Genomic DNA, 18273 nt, shown 5'->3' with positions numbered 1-18273 from the left:
ATTGTAATTCCAGGTTGAAGGTATTTTCTCTGACACATGAATTGAGAAAGATAGCCTGCCCTACTGTCCACTTAACCAACTGCACCAGCCCTTATTCCAAACACAGTTGGCACGTGATGATATACTTGCGCATCATTTTAGGCACTGTGGTGCACAAGGCTGCAATTGAGCGAGCTTGAAATTTCCGAAATAATTTCAGTTGTCTTTTTCCACAGACAAATAAATCCAAACAAGCCGCAGTTGATGTGGACGCTTAAGAGAAACGACAATGAATTCTGAACGGCCCTCGCACAACAATGGTCTCAACAAACATCAACTTCATCAATGTTTGACCCGTTTAGCTGTAAAAAAAAGTAATTTTCAGATTGTAACTGCGGCTGTAAAAACAGCATTCCAAATGATACCAGACAGAAAAAAACGCACGAAAATAGTGGACGCCACAGGTCTCGAAAAAACTACACATCGTTAAAAAAAAAGTCGAGATTTGACGTTACTGGCGTCACTCTACCCATACAAGGCAATCTCTAGAGCGCCACAATAGCTTAGTCCTCACTACGCATAATAGCATAAACCATGCATTAGTTTGAGTTATCTGATATTAGTGCAAAAATCAACTGTGCCCGTTTCAAGTCAAAGCATTATCGTGGCAAAGGTCATTTACATTTTTAGTTAGCCCTTAGGGTAAAATGTACACTTGACCGAGACGAATGGAAATAGGATAGTAAACCGACTGAGGTAAAGCGAGCCCGAATGAGCATTTGGACACAGCACAACCTTTCTAAGGAAACGGATACTATTTTAGGCTTATTAATATTAATTTATACCCTTCATTTTGGAATTAATAAAACAATGTGACATGCATTGGCAACCATATAAAGACAAATATCAGATGGGTCAATGATTTAACGGATAATTTAATTTTAGGGACCTTTCTACAACAAACTGACTTCCTTTTGTTAGCGGTTGCACTCCTGAAGATGAACCATAGATATTAAACGAATGTGCGCCGCAGGCATGGAGAGAAAGAGAAGGAAACCAAGGGAGAGGGGCGGGTTCGCTCTCTGGATGAAAGTAAAATGAAATAAAAGGCTCAATTTAATCCGCTTGAAGAGATTTTGAGAACGCAGGGGGGTGAGAGCATGATGGGTGAGTATTGCAGCAGTGCGCATGACGAGTGGCGAGTTCCATTGTGACCGCCGCTCGAGGCCAAGCGCCTCTCGGGGGAGAACATTGGTCCCCATTCACCAAAGGAGTCCTTAATACACTCCCTCGATCATTAAATGTGACATAGCACAATATCAACTCATTTAGAAGACATTATTAATGTTTAAAAGGGAAAGAATAGGGCATCAAAGGCTTAATAATAGACCATACAGAGGGACATGTAACTAGCCAATTGTACATGTATATCATCAGGCCTGTATTGGTAAGAAAATATATTGTGCCACAATTTGTACTTGTAAAATAAAAAAAGTATATTTATATATTAGGCCTATGAATTAAATTATTAATAATCATAAAGTAGCCTATGCATATATTTAGGAAAATATTTGTCATTTCATGAGATATAATATTTGGTCAAAGCCGTTGATATGAGCCTGCTACACAGAAACTATAATTTCTTATCTTGTGGAACTGGAATTTGTAACATGCCTAAATAATTATTAAGTGACATTAACTAAAAGGCTAATATAAAAGTGTTGAAAGCATGAACCCGAAGCATCAACAAAAAAACTATAACTTTTAAACATTGTGTAAAATATGTGTGTGCACAAAATGTATAATCTGAGTGCACATAATACACAAAAAGTTAGTATTTTCGTAAACCATTATGTCCGCAATGTTCTGTATGTCCAAAATTAAAATTAACACATTATCAAGAAGTTTAATTCACCTCGCCATTAAATACGCGTATTAAGCTGATTTCAAAGTATTTTGTTTAAATACCAGTTAGGCCTATACACTATAGTGTGTGTGTGTGTGTGTGTGTGTGTGTGTGTGTGTGTGTGTGTGTGTGTGTGTGTGTGTGTGTGTGTGTGTGTGTGTGTGTGTGTGTGTGTGTGTGTGTGTGTGTGTGTGTGAAAGAGGGCTTGAGAGGTTCTGAATGGCAGTCGGCTTCTTTAGACGACCTAAAAAGACTCCAAAAGAAACATTTTGTAGGTGAAAACGGCCATTTCTCCATGGTGAACAGTCTCTAGACCTAGCCCGAGCAGCGGCTATTGGCGGACCTGAATAATTCATCCTTCATTGCGGTCTCATAATGTATTTTCTCTGCCTTTTGTTGCAAAGCTCCTTCTCCCTTTCTGACTGAATTATAAACAGGTTGCCTTCTTTTATGGCGACCAAGCTGCTGCGAAGCCAGGCTTTGTCCACGCGTAACCGAAGCGTAAATCTCAATGGACTCTCGCGCCTTTGTCTCCCAAGTTCATCCTCAAATGTCCGATTGTGTGCTCGAGGCCTGGCTTTGTGAGGGATGGAACTGTTATACAAATGTTTGATCAACTCATTTGGGACGTTTTGTCTCCTCCAACTCCCTGTCTTTTTCTATAATTTATTTTACTGTGCCTGCATTTACAGTAGAGAAAGAGCAGCTGCGTTGAGATGGAATAGGCCTGCGAATTCGTTCATAATAACTTGTAGGAAACGTAAAATGGGATGTTATGAGATTTCTTTGTTTAAAATACATCTTGGCAATTAGGGGTTGAAAAAATTGTTGGTTCTTTTTGATATACTTTTGATAAGGGGTATTTCCTCAAACATTACAACGGGGATATGTGCATCTCGATTAAAATGCATGTATAGGCCTAATAACAATGTTATTAGTCTGATAAAGACGTTATAAAACAGTAAGCATATACCTACAATAAACCTACAAGGTAAAGGCTAGCCTATATATAAGCGAAGTGTCCTACCATGAACAATGAAATACAAATATTTAGCAGAAGTAGAATATCCACAGACAAATGTCGTGTGGGTTTCCCACTTCGTGCAAGTACCCGTGGTTACACATTCGTTCACTTAATTAAAATGTCAATTATCTTCCCCTCTCACTCACTCACTCACTCACTCACTCACTCACTCACTCACTCACTCACACACTCACACTCACACACACACACACACACAAACAAACAAAGGGGCAATCCTCCCTTTACCACAAAAGTTATCACCTGCTGTTTGAATTATCGTAACGCCTCATGGGACAAGCATTAGCAGGAGAGATATGGTCTGTAAGAATTCAAAACAATCCAGTGCACTTTATGACTGTTGACAAAGGAAGACACTCTCCTTGTGCTTTCACTTCATCGGAAACAACGACAGTTTTAGAGTTAAAGACAGACTAGGCCTATCTACCTCACAGTCTAAAAATGAATGGCAACCCGTAAGGAGTGGTGACTCCCATTGTGAAAATGTAGGCCTAGCCTATAACACCGAGTCAGAAAACCAAGAAGTTTACACAAAACAAGATGAAAACCTTTTTCTGTCCATCTTTGTTTAGTTTTGAATAAACGAGAAGTTTTCTCACCGTTTCAAATGACATGAAAGTGCACAGAAGCATTTAGTTCTGTGTATGAAGGGCCTCCCCCTTACGCAACAAGTAACTGCCTCACGCAAGTTGCCTATAGAAGAGAGAAAATGTAAAATGTATTTATGATTGCACTCACAACGGTCTCCTAAGATGCCCTCGATGCTGTGTTTGGCCCGCCGTTCGTGTTCTTCTAATTCCTTTTTCTCAATTTCATCTTCATCATCATCGTCATCTCCCTTCCCTCCGAATTTACTCCTCATGATGCGACTGATAGAGCTCACTGTGGTATAAGAAATTACAGAGCACTGATTAATAAATAATAAACTAGAAATGTCTAAATAAAAGTTAAACAATCTGCATTCACTTGCTTTCATTTGTTCTTCTAATCTACCGTGATAAAGCATCAAATAAATCTAACTTGATATCAACATATGTACCATTTAAAAAATCGATTGACTTTGCAATATTTTTTTATGATTTTATCTTAACTTAAAATTAATTTGGCAGTTACATTATAGCAGTTATTATTTCCCCCAGCCATAATTTTCAGCAGGTGTTAACGTTTTTTTTTCAGAGAGTAAACGGTTTATTATTGTGGTAAAATGTGGTTATTGAGAAAGAAAATACATTAGTTCCATTATCATAAATAAGACGGTGATGATGATGACCATGATGATGATGAACAATCTATGGCTGCGGGTGAAGATTGCGCCCATTTAAATGGGCAACAATTATGACAGAATGCAGATGTTTCCTTTTACCTGATGGAACGTTGTTCCGGTCACATATCCCATCCATCAGTAATTTATCCCGAATCTCCCAGCTAAACATACCCGGGTTGTCACGCTTGTACTCCTCTATTCTCTTCTCAACATCAGGTGTCGTCCCCTGCTAAGGAAACGAGAAATCATATCATCGTTAATTAATTAAAGCATAATAAACAGCTCATATCTACTTACACTGTCTACTTACACTCAGTAACACAATACAGGCCTCTTACATGCTTTCCCAACCTGTAGCTTGTTCAATTTTAACCCAACATGTCATACCTCAAGAAAACACTTTTAAGAGAATAATAAAATGCATGACAATACAAAACTCAACAATTTCACCAGCGATAGAACTGCTCGTGCTCCCTCACCTTGGGTTTGCTTCCCCCGATGGCCCCGGGTCGGATGGAGCCGGTTTCCTGGTACCGGCAGAGGATTTTGGAAACGCAACCGTGAGAGACGCGAAGCTGTCGGGAGATTACGCATGGCCTGATGCCATGGTGGGCCATTTCGACGATCTTATGGCGGATATGGTTGGGCAAAGGTCTGCCATTTATGAAAACTCCCCCGAGCTGGTTCATTCTACCTTGGCCTAACGGGGTTGAAACTGAGTAAAAGAAAACACAAAATGGTCACCAGAAGGCTTCATGATTATAAACTATAGGCCTACAACAACTAACATTGTTTTCCATCATAGGCTACTAATAACACCACAAGGCTACTACAAATAATGTTTTTTTTTTTTTTTTACACAATACCCTAATAAAAAATAAAAGTCGTTTAAAATGAAAGGTTTGGTAACAATGAAAGTCCTTAAAAGTTGCTTTAAGTAATGATACTGTATCTAATTATTTAAAATAGCGAGGTGTATAGCCTATTTACATGACCATGTAAATCTTCTGTAAATAAACAAATTACTTGTTTTCAGAGATTAAGAGATTATTAAATTAATACTTTAATTACTAGTCCACTGCAAACAAATAGATAAATATAAAAAGGTGTCAATAATGACTACAAAAAAACATATGATAAAGATGACGATAACCGTTCAATCCACTTTGCATCCAATAACCGAAATGAAAATAACTTTGAAAAATGAAACATGAAAAGAACATTACGTTGTAATTTGTTACTTCTCAATTTTGCGTGTCAATCCCAAAGTTTTATAAAAAATGTCTTTACAATTTAATATGACCAAATTTATGTTTAGGGGGGAGGGGGTTAAGGCTACAGAATATCCTATATTAATAATCACTCCTTAATTATTATGCATCGAAGCCCAAATCGTCCCACAAGCAGTGCTCAAAAAGTTGTTTGACTTTTGATTTTACCTTCCAGTGGGAAGCCACTGTGTGGGTAGTTCTGAGCCAGCATGGGGCGCATCATCCTTGGTATTGCCCCTGCCAACGCAGTCATACCTCCACAACCCTACGCCTTCAACTATCCTCCCGCCAGAGAGGAGAACAGGGAGCTTCCGACGATGGAGCTTGACCACTGGGAGAAATTTTGAGTAAAAATGCCCTGTATTCCAATTCGTGGAAGGTTAGCCTTGATAGGGTAGCCACAGGACTAGACAGGAACCAGCATCCAGGGAGATAAAAAAATAAACACTCCCGCCTCCCGAAGAAAAGAGCCCAAGTTACCAAACCAGGAAAACTTGAGGTAGACTTCGGAAGAGTGCGCCTATGCGTTGATCTTTCACCAGTCGAGAGGCACTTGGATACGTGAGGGAATCTGCGATGTCATCAATAATCATGCAAGTGATGTTGTTGTCGCTGTTGTTGACAGACCTTCAGAGTGAGGGACGATGGTCAAAACCCAGAGGAACAGTTATTAGTTGTGCTGCCCTTCTTTCCCATCAGTGATCCAGGCTCTGTGATTGGTTTAGAGGAGGGAGACCGGCTCTTGGGCGTGCGTAATGATTGGCTTACGGTGCAGGAAACTTTCTTCCTCAGAGTTGTTGTCAGAGGCGTTGCTTGGGACAGGACTGAGGAAGCGTCTTTAATCATCTTCTTGACAGATGTGACATCAACTCAGGTCATAAGTTCGATTACATGTACAGATGCCTGTAGTTTTTAATGTTGCCTTTTTGATTAGTCACTCAACATACAACAGTGTTTAATTGAAGGTATTTTATTGTAGGGCCCATGTATCCATTTGTTCTCACTCTATGGCCTGAAGATAACACAAATGCTGCAAAAGTTAGTGCACCTCGAGGAATTTATTGTCGCTTTTAGATTGCGCACTACCAATAGGAGAGCCGTCAGACCGGGACTCGCGCCCCAGCAGGGTACGACGCCAGGAGAGCGGTAAAGAACGTCTGCTCTGCTGACAGACGTAACTATTGTGTTGTTGGGCATTTATTTTTAGTTGCCTTGCGAGTTTTAAAGACACGTAGTATCCCTATAGGCAATCTCACAAGGAAGGGGCATTGCAGTCCCTCTCTTTCTCTCTCTCTCTTTCTTCCTCAATTCAATTCAAATGTCTTTATTGGCATAGAAAATATATGTTTACATTGCCAAAGCAAGTGAAATATAACAAACAAAAGTGAAATAAACAGTAAAACATTTACAGTAAACATTACAATCACAAGAGCTTCAAAGGAATATATATTTAATAAAATGTCATTATGTTTATGTCTAGCATTATAATGATGTACAAATAGTACAAAAGGGAAAATAAATAAACATAAATATGGGGTGTATTTACAATGGTGTATACAGAGAGTTCTTCACTGGTTGCCCTTTTCTTGTGGTAACAGGTCACAACTCTTGCTGCTGTGATGGCCCACTGTGGTATTTCACCCAATAGATTTGGGAGTTTATTAAAATTGGATATGTTTTCAAATTATTTGTGGGTTTGTGTAATCTGAGGGAAATATGTGTCTCTAATAAGGTCATTCATTTGGCAGGAGGTTAGGAAGTGTAGCTGAGTTTTCACCTCATTTTGTGGGCAGTGTGCACATAGCCTGTTTTCTTTTGAATGTTTGGCTGCAGTGCAGGGCATCATAGAAGAATGAAAGCAGCCATGCTCTTTAGAGCTTCCTCGTTTTTGTGCTGATGTTGCTTCCAGAGGCAGTTTTGAACTTGGTAGTGAGTGTTGCAGCTAAGGACAGGCAATTTTTACACGTTAAGCGCTTCAGCACTCGCCGGTTCCATTCTGTGAGCTTTTGTGGTCTACCACTTTTGGGCTGAGCCGTTGTTGCTCCTAGACGTTTCCACTTCACGATTACAGCACTTACAGTTGCCTGGGGAGGTTCTCGCAGGGTAGAAATTTGATGAACTGACATGTCGGAAAGGTGGCATCCTATGACGGTGCCACGTTGAAAGTCACTGAGCTCTTCAGCAAGACCATTCTACTGCCAATGTCTTACTGTGGAGATTGCATGGCTGTGTGCTACATTTTATACCCCTGTCAGCTATGGGTGTGGCTGAAATAGCTGAATCCACTTATTTGAAGGGGTGTCCACATACTTTTGTATATATACCGAACAAAAATAGAAATGCAACATGGAACAATTTAAAAGATTTTACTGAGTTACAGTTCATAACAGGAAATCAGCCAATTGAAATAAATTCATTTGGCCCTAATCTATGGATTTTACATGACTTGGCAGGGGCGCAGCCACGAGTGGGCCTGGGGAGCCAGGCCCAGCCACTCAGAAGGAGTTTTTCCCCACAAAAGGGCTTTATTACAGTACTGCCAAATTCTCTAAAACAACGTTGGAGGAAGCTTATGGTAGAGAAATTAACATTAAATTCTCTGGCAACAGCTCTGGTGGACATTCCTGCAGTCAGCATGGCAACTGCACACTCCCTCAAAACTTCTGTGGCCTTGTGTTGTGACAAACTGCACATTTTAAAGTGGCCTTTATTTATGTGTAATGACCAAGCTTCTTGATATGCCACACCTGTCAGGTGGATGGATTATCTTGGCAATGGAGGAATGCTCACTAACAGGGATATTAACAAATTTGTGCACTAAATTTTAGAGAAATAAGCTTTTTGTGCATATGGAAAATTTCTGGGCTTTTTTTATTTCAGCTCATGAAACATGGGACCAACACTCTACATGTTGTGTTTATATTTTTGTTCAGTGTATATACTGTAAATACTCTCTTCGTCGATTTGGTTAATAATGTAGGCCTATAATTGATTGTTTTGTAAGCATTGGATTTTCTTTGTGTGTCGTCCCAAATACCACGCATTTTCACCCCATTTGACATGTTAGTCTCTCCACAAAGTGGTGCTTGCGCGTGGGGCGCATATGTCATGCACAGAAGCACAGAGGTCGTTACCCATCCAGGTGCCGAGGTGCACTATAACTGTATTATCTCGCCCATCGTGGCAACAGCTGAACTTTTGACACGGGACCTGAGGGCATATGCACATGTACAGGCTAAATGGACTTTTATTAGGGCCTCCGTGATAGCCTACATTACATAATACAAATAGTACAGACATGCCTATGCATGCTAGCGCCAGTAGCCTTGCTAATCGCAACTACAGAATAGGTTTGACCAAATTGATGTTGAAGACATGCTACTCCCTCTCCATGCTACTCCCTCCTTTGAGGATTGTTTAGTTTTTTCTAATGACAAAATGTTACTCTGAAATGTATGCCATTGTAATGGTATTTGAACGAATTCACACTCCACATTACGCACCTTAAGACAACAGCAACTAGTTGGAAGTATCAGACGCACCTGATGTTCCAAGTATTTTGTCTTTACCTCCACCTCTCCAACCCGGTGAGGTCACCACCGAGAAAAGCAGAGAGATCGAACGTATCAGACTTCTCTTATTTACGCAGAAAATATGTATCCCACTGGCTTTAGATTTAGTCAATTAACATTAGCCTATTTTGTACCTTTGAAAATACAACTTAAATGTTGTCTTTCTGTTAGAACGCGCGTGGACAATAGTTGCGCGCGGTAAAGAAAATGCGTAGGGAAAACGAGGGTCCTTTCACGTGTTAAGGAGCAGATTATTGTCATTCATTGAACCATTAGGAGGAAGCCAATTCAATAAAAGTAATGTTATTTTTGTCAATTCCCTTGACATTTAAATAGCCTATTTGAACACGGGAAATTGTGAAATAGTGTTGGAAAAAATATTTATAGTCATTCATGTACTGCTTTTATATTTCCCTAAAAAGCCTATTTATTTAATCTACCATTTTTACAGATTAATTCGATGGGATGAAAATGTATATTGCCACATGACAATATGACGTTTCTGGTGAGAACATACTTGTAAAGAATATAATTATAACATTGATGATGATGTCGTTTATGGACTGCTTTGACGGGCTGCATAAAGATTATTTCTGGCAAGTTATTTTATTATGACAATTTTCCTAAATCTTAATATTTTAGTTTAAGAACATCAAACGTCATATTGCCATAACCCCAGACACTCACCTTTTAGTGAAAGGACAAGATTTTTTACTTTACACCTAATAGTGTCATCCCTCTTGGACATTCTGGAAAAACATTCATCTTAAATTTACTAACGTGACGATTTCAGGGGTCATTGTACTTATTGAAACTGGATATTGTACCCTAAAAAAACGAATGGAACGAAAGAAAACAGAGAGCGATGATGCATACCTCCGCCTTCTTGAAAGCAACACAGAATCGCCGTGTCTAATCCATTACCGGGGATGAAATTCAGTCATTCAGTCAGAAATTTCGCTTGATGAGAAGTATATTAGTTGTAGATTAGTTACAGAGTTAGAGTCAAATCTATAAACACTTATTTGTCCAATTTTTTTTTTTAATGAATGCTATAGATCAATAATCGAATTAAGTAATGCATGTAGGCTAACTAGAAGACTAACCTCCGAGATGGCTATAAAACAAAGTTCTATAAAAATATGCCTAACTATGTCTCTAAATGTTTTAGTGTTTATCATGATATAAATGTTTAAATTAAATATAAAGTAACACCATATTATGAGTTATCACATAATTGGTTTGTCATGCTGCTAAATGTTGGAATTTGGGGATGTTGTAATTATGTTCGACCAAAGGCTATATTGATAGCTATTTATGGTTCTGTGTTCAACCATTGAACGCACAAGGATCATGTTCGAATGATTAAATGAGTGAAAACATGTTTGCCCTGACAAGTGGAGATATGGGAAAGCAAATTATGTTTAATCAAAAATGTGAGCCATGAATGAATAGTTGGTTGGTAAGAGAGGGAGGGGGCTTTAGCAATGACACAACTTTTGAGATGTTATCACCGCATCCTGTAACACAGGGCTGTCAAACCTCTGGATCAGGGCCGCACATACTACCACATGTTCATCCTTGCATAAAGGCCTAGACAATTCAATTGCCCTTAGAAAATTATGGAAAATATAAGAATAATGGAAGGAAAACAAGGGAAGGGGAGAATGAATAAAGCTCAGTTAACTCCCTCCCTTCCCCTGATCCTCCTGGTCTCTCTCTCCTTAACCAGGAGGTGGTGGTAGAGGTGCCCTCCAGGTGAACCTATCCCTTCCTCCCCTTCCCCAGCCAGAGCTCACCATGGCTCCTCGGCCCACGAGACCTGCCTTAAAGTGAATCTCCCAGCAGTGCACCCAAACACTCTCTCTCTCTCTCTCTCCCTCCCTTCCTTCCTTCCTTCCTTCCTTCCTTCCTTCCTTCCTTCCTTCCTTCCTTCCTTCCTTGGGGGAACAAGGGGTCATAGAATGGTGCATGGCCGGGGCTGGGCTCAGCCTCAGAACCAAAGCAACCCAATACCTGACTTGCTTATGTGGAAAGGCCTTTCTCATCTGTCTACCTACCATCCAACCCAAGCAGAATAGAAGGTTACTCAAACCACGGTTGTTACAAGCCATGTGGATTGCCTGTTGGTGGAAGATATGATATAACGTGTAATGACCCTGAACGTGCAGCTGTATTCTTCTCATCCTGGGCAGAGAGGGGGTTGACCCTGATAACCCTAATCATGACGTTTTTCCAACCGCAAAGGAAGTTTCTGTTTCAACAGGAATACAGATATGGCAAGTCGACTGATGTAAAAAGGGCTCTATAAATAAATTTGATTGATTGAAGTCCTTATGCATTGTTCACATACAGATGCCTTTAGAGTATACACCTGGGCCCGGAGAGGGGTGAAGAGAGGATTTTTTAGTGTTAATTTACTCTGCAGACAATTAAACTCAAGAAGACAGAAGTGTCAAAAACAGTAGTGTCAAAATGACCGTATGCATTAAAAAAAGGTGCTATCTATAACCTACAAGATTTATTCGGCTGTCCCCATAGGATAATCCTTTAAAGAACCCTTTTGGGTTCCATGTAGAACCATTTCCAAAGAGGGTTCTACATGAAACCAATGACTGCAACCCAATATGGTTCTAAATGGAAGGTTCTCCTATGAGTCCATCCGAAAAACCCTTTTGGAACCTTTTTTCTAGTCTAGTAGTCTACGTTGTATCTATCACCAGAGGGTGTCTGTTAGTCCAGACAGACGGGTTGCCTCCGACAATGTAACCAATGTTCCAGCATGCTGTTGCCCTAGGTCTGGGATTTCCGAGACTAGGCGTCTGTGGGCAGTGAGTTACTGCTCTCTTCTTCCAAGGACTATTCTATGGCTTGTTGCATCCATGATAATTCAAACGTCAACAATTAACTGGCAGTTCTTAAAGGGATAGTTCGGGATTTTGGCAATGAGGCCTGTTATCTACTTCCCCAGAGAGATGAACATGTGGATACCATTTTTAAAAATCCCAAAGTATCTCTTTAAGTATTGTCTACTGACATGTGAATCTCCCAGCAGTGCACCCAAACACTCTCTCTCTCTCCCTCTCTCCCTCCCTCCCTTCCTTCCTTCCTTCCTTCCTTCCTTCCTTGGGGGAACAAGGGGTCATAGAATGGGGCTCAGCCTCAGAACCAAAGCAACCCAATACCTGACTTGCTTATGTGGAAAGGCCTTTCTCATCTGTCTACCTACCATCCAATCATCAATATATCTCATTTCAAAGTTTTAAGAGAAAGAATCATTGCACATAAACATTGTAATGTTTTCTTTATTACTGAACTGTGTTAAACAGCACATACGTAACATTTATCTGTGCAAATACATTTTAGTACCTTAACAACAATGAACAAACTCAAAAACATCACCTTTTTATTAATCATTAATGAATACAATAATAGTCCAAATACAGTACATATATATATTACTTGTGTCAAATAAGAGGGTGAAAGTGCTTCTTCTTCTAACGGTTATACTGACAGTCTGACAGGGGAGTGACAGAGGACTGACACGGGAGTGACAGGTTGATTGAAGCAGGCATGGCCATCTTTAGAGGCCAGGTCCATAATCATATTTGATTGTGAGGCAATGTTAAAGTAAATGTGTTAGGGCAGTAAGTGCTTATATATATAACTCTCTGTATATCCCAGCCTTCTCAAATGTACATATTTTTATGTGAATCCTTAAAGGCGTGTCTGTAAGATGAGGACCCAAGAGACAGGAGACAACAGAGTCTGTTCCACACAGAGCACATACAGTATAAAGTAAATACAAAATGAAATAGCTTCAGGGCTGTATAAATCTAAGCCTTGTGGTTTTAAGTAGTGCTGTTGGGATTATTTATCTGTCTATGGTAGTTAAGTGATTGATTTATATCATTGATTGGACAGAGAGTCCACTCATCATGATGTGCTGGTCTGAATCAGTCAGTCCCTGGTTATAGCGGAACCAGTGCAGCACGGTAGACTTCCAAGGCCCTGATTTCAATACCCCTGGTTTACTGACTAATATTGACAAATCCAATCCTTCTCATTTTAGTCTCTTAGTTCCATAGGCAACGCAAAAACTGTGCTATCCTCACGGCAACTCTCTCCATCTGCCCCCTGATGATCACCGACCATACAGGCAACAGACTAGAGAAATCCATTTGCTTTGGAAGCCTTTCAAGCACATGGCAATTCAAGACGCAGTCCAGAGCTTTACTATATTTTCAGCCAGTAGTGTTGAAGGTGGTGCTCAGTAGCCAAAACGGTTCCCCATTTTTTTGTGCATTCTACTACGTCATCCAACTGTGTACTACCTCATCTATTTTGTGTGATTATGTTATGAATTTTGCAATTTGAATGATATCATACAAATTTTGCAATTCATGTGATATGTTACAAATCCAATTTGTGTAATATGTTACGAATTTCAATGTATCATTAGAAAACTGAGGAAATGCCTCCTCCCTTCTTCAAGAAGCTCATCAATGATCTGAAGTGATTGATAACAAGACTGAAAGAAATATGGTGGAAAAGAACCTTACTTTCACCTTTCCTGTCTGTCAAAATGTTGGTGATGATCAGTTGACAGGCAGATGATAATGATCCGATGACACAGGCAGCAGAAAGGCCAGAGAAATGTACACAAGTGTACAGTAGGCCTACAACCGGTGAACTTTTGAAATAGGAATTGAGCAGGTACCTGTTCTCTAGACCTACTATTGGTAACCTAAACACCATGTCAGTTTAAATACCGGTAATAACACCTCTCCCTATCTTCACATCACCGTCAAATCACTGTATAGCAGATACTGTACTATTGACATATCTTACGTTAGTGATTTCTCAATTACATACACTATGTATACAAAAGTACGTGGACAAATGAGTGGATTTGGCTATTTCAGCCACACCCATTGCTGACAGGTGTATAAAAATCGAGCACACAGCCATGCAATCTCCATAGACATACATTGGCAGTAGAATGGCCTTACTGAACAGCTCAGTGACTTTTAACGTGGCACTGTCATAGGATGCCACCTTTCCAACAAGTCAGTTCGTCAAATTTCTACCCTGCTAGAACTGCCCCGGTCAACTGTAAGTGCTGTTATTGTGTCGTAGAAGCGTCTAGAAACAACAGCGGCTCATCCGCGAAGTGGTAGGACACACAAGCTCACAGAACGGGACCAGCGAGTGCTGAAGCGCTTAGCGTGTAAAAATCATCTGTCCTTGGTTGCAACACTCACAACCCAGTTCCTAACGGCCTCTGGAAGCAAAGTCAGCACAATAACTGTTTGTCGGGAGCTTCATGAAATGGGTTTCCATGGCCGGGCAGCCGCACACAAGTCTAAGATCACAATGAGCAATGCCAAGCGTTGGCTGGAGTGGTGTAAAACCCGCCACCATTGCCCCTGTGCACAAAATGAGGTCCATAGAGAAATGGTTTGTCGAGATTGGTGTGGAAAAACTTGACTGGCCTGCACAGAGCCCTGACCTCAACCCCATCGAACAGCTTTGGGATGACTTGGAACGCCGACTGTGAGCCAGGCCTAATCACCCAACATCAGTTCCAACCTCAGTAATGCTCTTGTGGCTGAATGGAAGCAAGTCCCCGCAGCAATGTTCCAACATCGAGAATGCCTTCCCAGTAGAGTGGAGGCAGTAAAGGGGGACCAACTCCATATTAATGCCCATGGTTTTGAAATGAGATGTTTGACGGGCAGGTGTCCATTTTTTTTATCATGTAGTGTATATTAGTGACTACTCAAGGACAGGTTTTGATAGTGAGAGGCATAGTGGGTAGTGTATACTTTTCAGGAAACTGATATCAAACCCTGGTCCTCAACTCAGTGCATTCAACCAGTCTAGTCTGGGAGCAACAGGCAGTTAATCTAGGTCTCAGGCAAGGTTACCTATCATCATATGAGCCTACCATAGGTAGGCATACAAGTGCATTTATGCATTTATCAAATGGTAGGCTACTTACTGTAGGCTTACTGCTCAGTGAGCAGGTGAAGGCCTTTATATGGTGTTTGCTATATCCTACTGTTAAAAGGCCATTCTGGACAATGTATATTTCTAAAAAAGTAAAGGAAGGGAGGGACATTATACATACATTATATATACAGCAGTATATACATAAATCACACACATCCCATTATCAACATGATCATCTTCATCTTCATCATCAGGCGTTCCGCCTATTCGTTCCAGATGAGCGTCCTGTCTCATGATCGGGTCTATATTTTAACCAGCAGATCAGCCACGTGACGACCACCGAGAACATGGCCAGGATGCTGGCCACCGACAGGCAGATGGGTCCCGCGGGCGAGGGCGGGCTGCTGTGACTGTGCACGAAGATCAGGCCCATGAAGAGCAGAACCAGCATGGACAGAAAGGAGAAGATCACGCACACACAGCCCGTAGTAAGGGCAACTCGCTTGCAGCTCTGACAGCTTCCATAGCGCACCGAGTCCTGGGAAAGGGTAGTGGCAGTGGACAAGGTAGTGGAGGGGGTAGCTTGGCTCGTGGACGCCCCCGATGCCTCCTCGCGCCTGAGGGCGACGAGTGCGGGGTGCAACCGGGGAGGGTAGAGGGGCAAAGCATCCTGAGGCAGAGGATCAGAGTCAATGTACAATGGGAAATCCTCCGTTACCTTGGTATTATTGGGTAGGTTTTGTATCCGATAGTCCGGTACGGGTGTCCTGTGGCGACATATAGGGCAGCTGATGCGCCATGGACGCTCCTCGCGGAGATGGAGAGTGTTCAGGCACTCCTCGCAAAATGTGTGCAAGCATTCTAAAATCTTGGGCGCGCGACGGTCAAGGTCGAAATAATTGTAACATATTTTGCATTCATACTCCTCGTACGGGAATGCTGTCTCCAGGCTGCTCGGTTGTTCTGCTCCACTGGATGCTGAATCTACCTCTGCCATGTCATCTTTCGCCGATCACATTCTCTACGAACACAAAGGAGCCGAGAGGCAGAGATGCTGATGACGGTGTTCGTCTATCCCCCGTTCATAAAAACGCCATCATCTCTCTGATGAATTGTATAGCCGACGTTGAAATTGTTGATATATTTGTATAATCCCCCACGACGTCAAAAAATGAAAATCCAGTTGTATCCCCTCATCATCAGTGTTCATATCCGCTGGTTAAAAATACATGGGTCTCATTTTACGCTTCGGGTGTGGAATCGGTGATGTAATGCTCGTGACGACTCTTCGATGCGAGGGTTGGTTAATCCGCCGGAGTGATCTGTGCTCAACCCGCATTGAGAGGAGACAGCGAGGCGGCTATTGACACACAGTTCATGGTTATCTTTCCTATCGGTTGGTGGAAACCGCTCGGGTTGAAAGGAGAGGCCAATAGACACCGTTTTCAGTCCTCTCTGGGAGTTAGACCGAGAGGAGATGTAGAGATAACAAGGTCCGTTGCCATCATGCCAGACAGAAGAAATGTGCCATAATTAAATCAAAACATTTCGAGTTTACACGATAGACTCTGTCAAAAAGTCAAAGTTTCATATTGGTCCCCCTGTGACATGAACTGTGTTCATACTGTTTTGTTTGATATCCTCCTGAGACCCAGCAATTAATTGTTGTCCTCTCTAGTGTACATCAGTTCTTGGTCCGTATCTCTGAGGCCATACAAGACACTGTATTCAGTCCTGCTTTTCAGTGATATCAGGTGTGGGTGTGTGACCTTGACAACTTTATCTTCCTGGTTCTAAACAAAAATGTCTTCCATCAAAATTAGCACATTTGAAAATAAGTGTGTGTAGCCTAATTATTATTTATAATTTTTATGAGTTTTATATTCAAACTGTTTCTAGTAGGCCTAAGTAAATATACAGGAATAGTTTAGTGAGTTGTCAGGACTGTGTAAAACATTTTCACATTAAATATGAGCTAAATATGAGTTTATCAAGAAATATCCTCTGTAGTGGACACCCGGATGCCGCAACTACGTTTTTCACCTACTGTAGGCTACCCATTGACTGTAATCAAAGGCAGTACAGTATGAAGATAAACTGATCACACTTGTAGGCAATGTCGTGACAACGTTGGCTAGCAAAGCTCTTGCGTAGAAACAATTCGGTTGCATTCCAAACACTCTCCACTCAGCCCTCAAATTAAGTGGACACTTCTGATGACGTCTCATGACGTCTGTTTACACTTGCAGGACAAGGGTCGAGGGAGGAAGGAATTAATTTTAAATGGACCGCCCTTGCCCGGAAAATTGTCATTCGTTCATCCACCGGCATACACCAGTAGCTTGTGGGTGCTTTATATGCACTACCGTCAATTATGTTAAGTACTTATATTAACTATATAATTATTAATATACGCGTACTGTATGATAGCTAGCAAATTAATTACCTAACTAACGCTAGCCTGCCTAGCTACTTCTGAAGGAAAATATTTGATTTCTACAATTTCCAAAAGCTAACCAAACAAAAACATCATTACTTTTACGAGAAGTGTTTGTGCATTCGTAGCACAATTTCTAATCTATTTACATTCGTTTTTATTTACACTTGTATGTTGACTCAATATTGACATTAAAGTTTTGGCGGACTTTTCTTTGCAGACGTACAATCATCGCGAATTGAATTATGGGGCGTTTCAGGCCCTGAAGTGAACATAGTTGTACACTCGCAAACTCCATTAAAAACTAGGGCTGAGGGGCCTACGTTGCAGCTTGGCTAATCATTTGGACCGACGACAAATATGGCCGCGGAGATTTCCACAAGGGCATCAAGCGAGGGTGAGTGGACAAATGTCTTTCATGAGTTTGAAAGGCAGCCTTCATCAGTTCTAACGGTCGTCTCGCGCCAAACTGCGCATGTTTAGGTCGTCAAATCAAAGGTATTCTAATATAAAGTTGTTTTTTATGAAAATGAAAACGTGTCACTTTAACGACGTTAAAGTTAAACTACTTAAAACATTGGCTCGAATCTAGGTTGTGCCTTTACATTTTTAGAAAATGAACAACTAAGGAAGAATTGTTTGCTTCTCTCATTGATTCTCAAACCCTGGCCAAGTCTGTTTGGTCGTATTTCACCAGCGTTCCCTGAAGTCTCGCGATGTTGCGCCTCTGGGTTATAGAAACTGATGTAAAAATATTTAGTGTCCTAATGAAAACTAAAGGGGACAATTTTGCACTTAAAATAAAATAGAAAAAACGATGTATTTTTGTTTATTGGTAACATGTTTT

General features: G+C 40.9%; 2 protein-coding genes across 5 annotated transcripts in view; both read right to left on the bottom strand.

Moving 5' to 3' along the window:
* Positions 1 to 6173, bottom strand: part of LOC110507930 (paired box protein Pax-3) — a 34453-nt gene extending 28280 nt beyond the window's left edge. For 2 of the 4 annotated variants that reach the window (XM_036965293.2, XM_036965295.2), the window contains exons 1-4: positions 5631 to 6108; positions 4671 to 4906; positions 4291 to 4420; positions 3666 to 3809 (exon numbers count right to left, since the gene is read on the bottom strand). In XM_036965293.2, the coding sequence (XP_036821188.2) occupies positions 3666 to 3809; positions 4291 to 4420; positions 4671 to 4906; positions 5631 to 5715 (595 nt within the window). In that variant the 5' untranslated portion in view covers positions 5716 to 6108. Of the gene's footprint in view, positions 1 to 3665; positions 3810 to 4290; positions 4421 to 4670; positions 4907 to 5630 lie in introns of all 4 variants that reach the window. The other 2 variants (XM_036965296.2, XM_036965298.2) reach the window with 2 other exon arrangements.
* A 6150-nt stretch (positions 6174 to 12323) lies between these two features.
* Positions 12324 to 16471, bottom strand: LOC118944764 (RING finger protein 228-like). The gene has a single exon (XM_036965550.2). It carries the CDS (start codon positions 15984 to 15986, stop codon positions 15240 to 15242), a length of 747 nt encoding a protein of 248 aa, XP_036821445.1. The 5' UTR covers positions 15987 to 16471; the 3' UTR covers positions 12324 to 15239.
* Between the last annotated feature and the right edge of the window lie 1802 nt (positions 16472 to 18273).

The sequence above is a fragment of the Oncorhynchus mykiss genome, chromosome 27 (assembly GCF_057628025.1).
Source record: "Oncorhynchus mykiss isolate SJ-2025 chromosome 27, ASM5762802v1, whole genome shotgun sequence".
Lineage (NCBI taxonomy): Eukaryota > Metazoa > Chordata > Actinopteri > Salmoniformes > Salmonidae > Oncorhynchus > Oncorhynchus mykiss.
The sequence above is the reverse complement of the archived record's forward strand: the minus strand, read 5'-3'. Positions and strand labels throughout refer to the sequence as shown.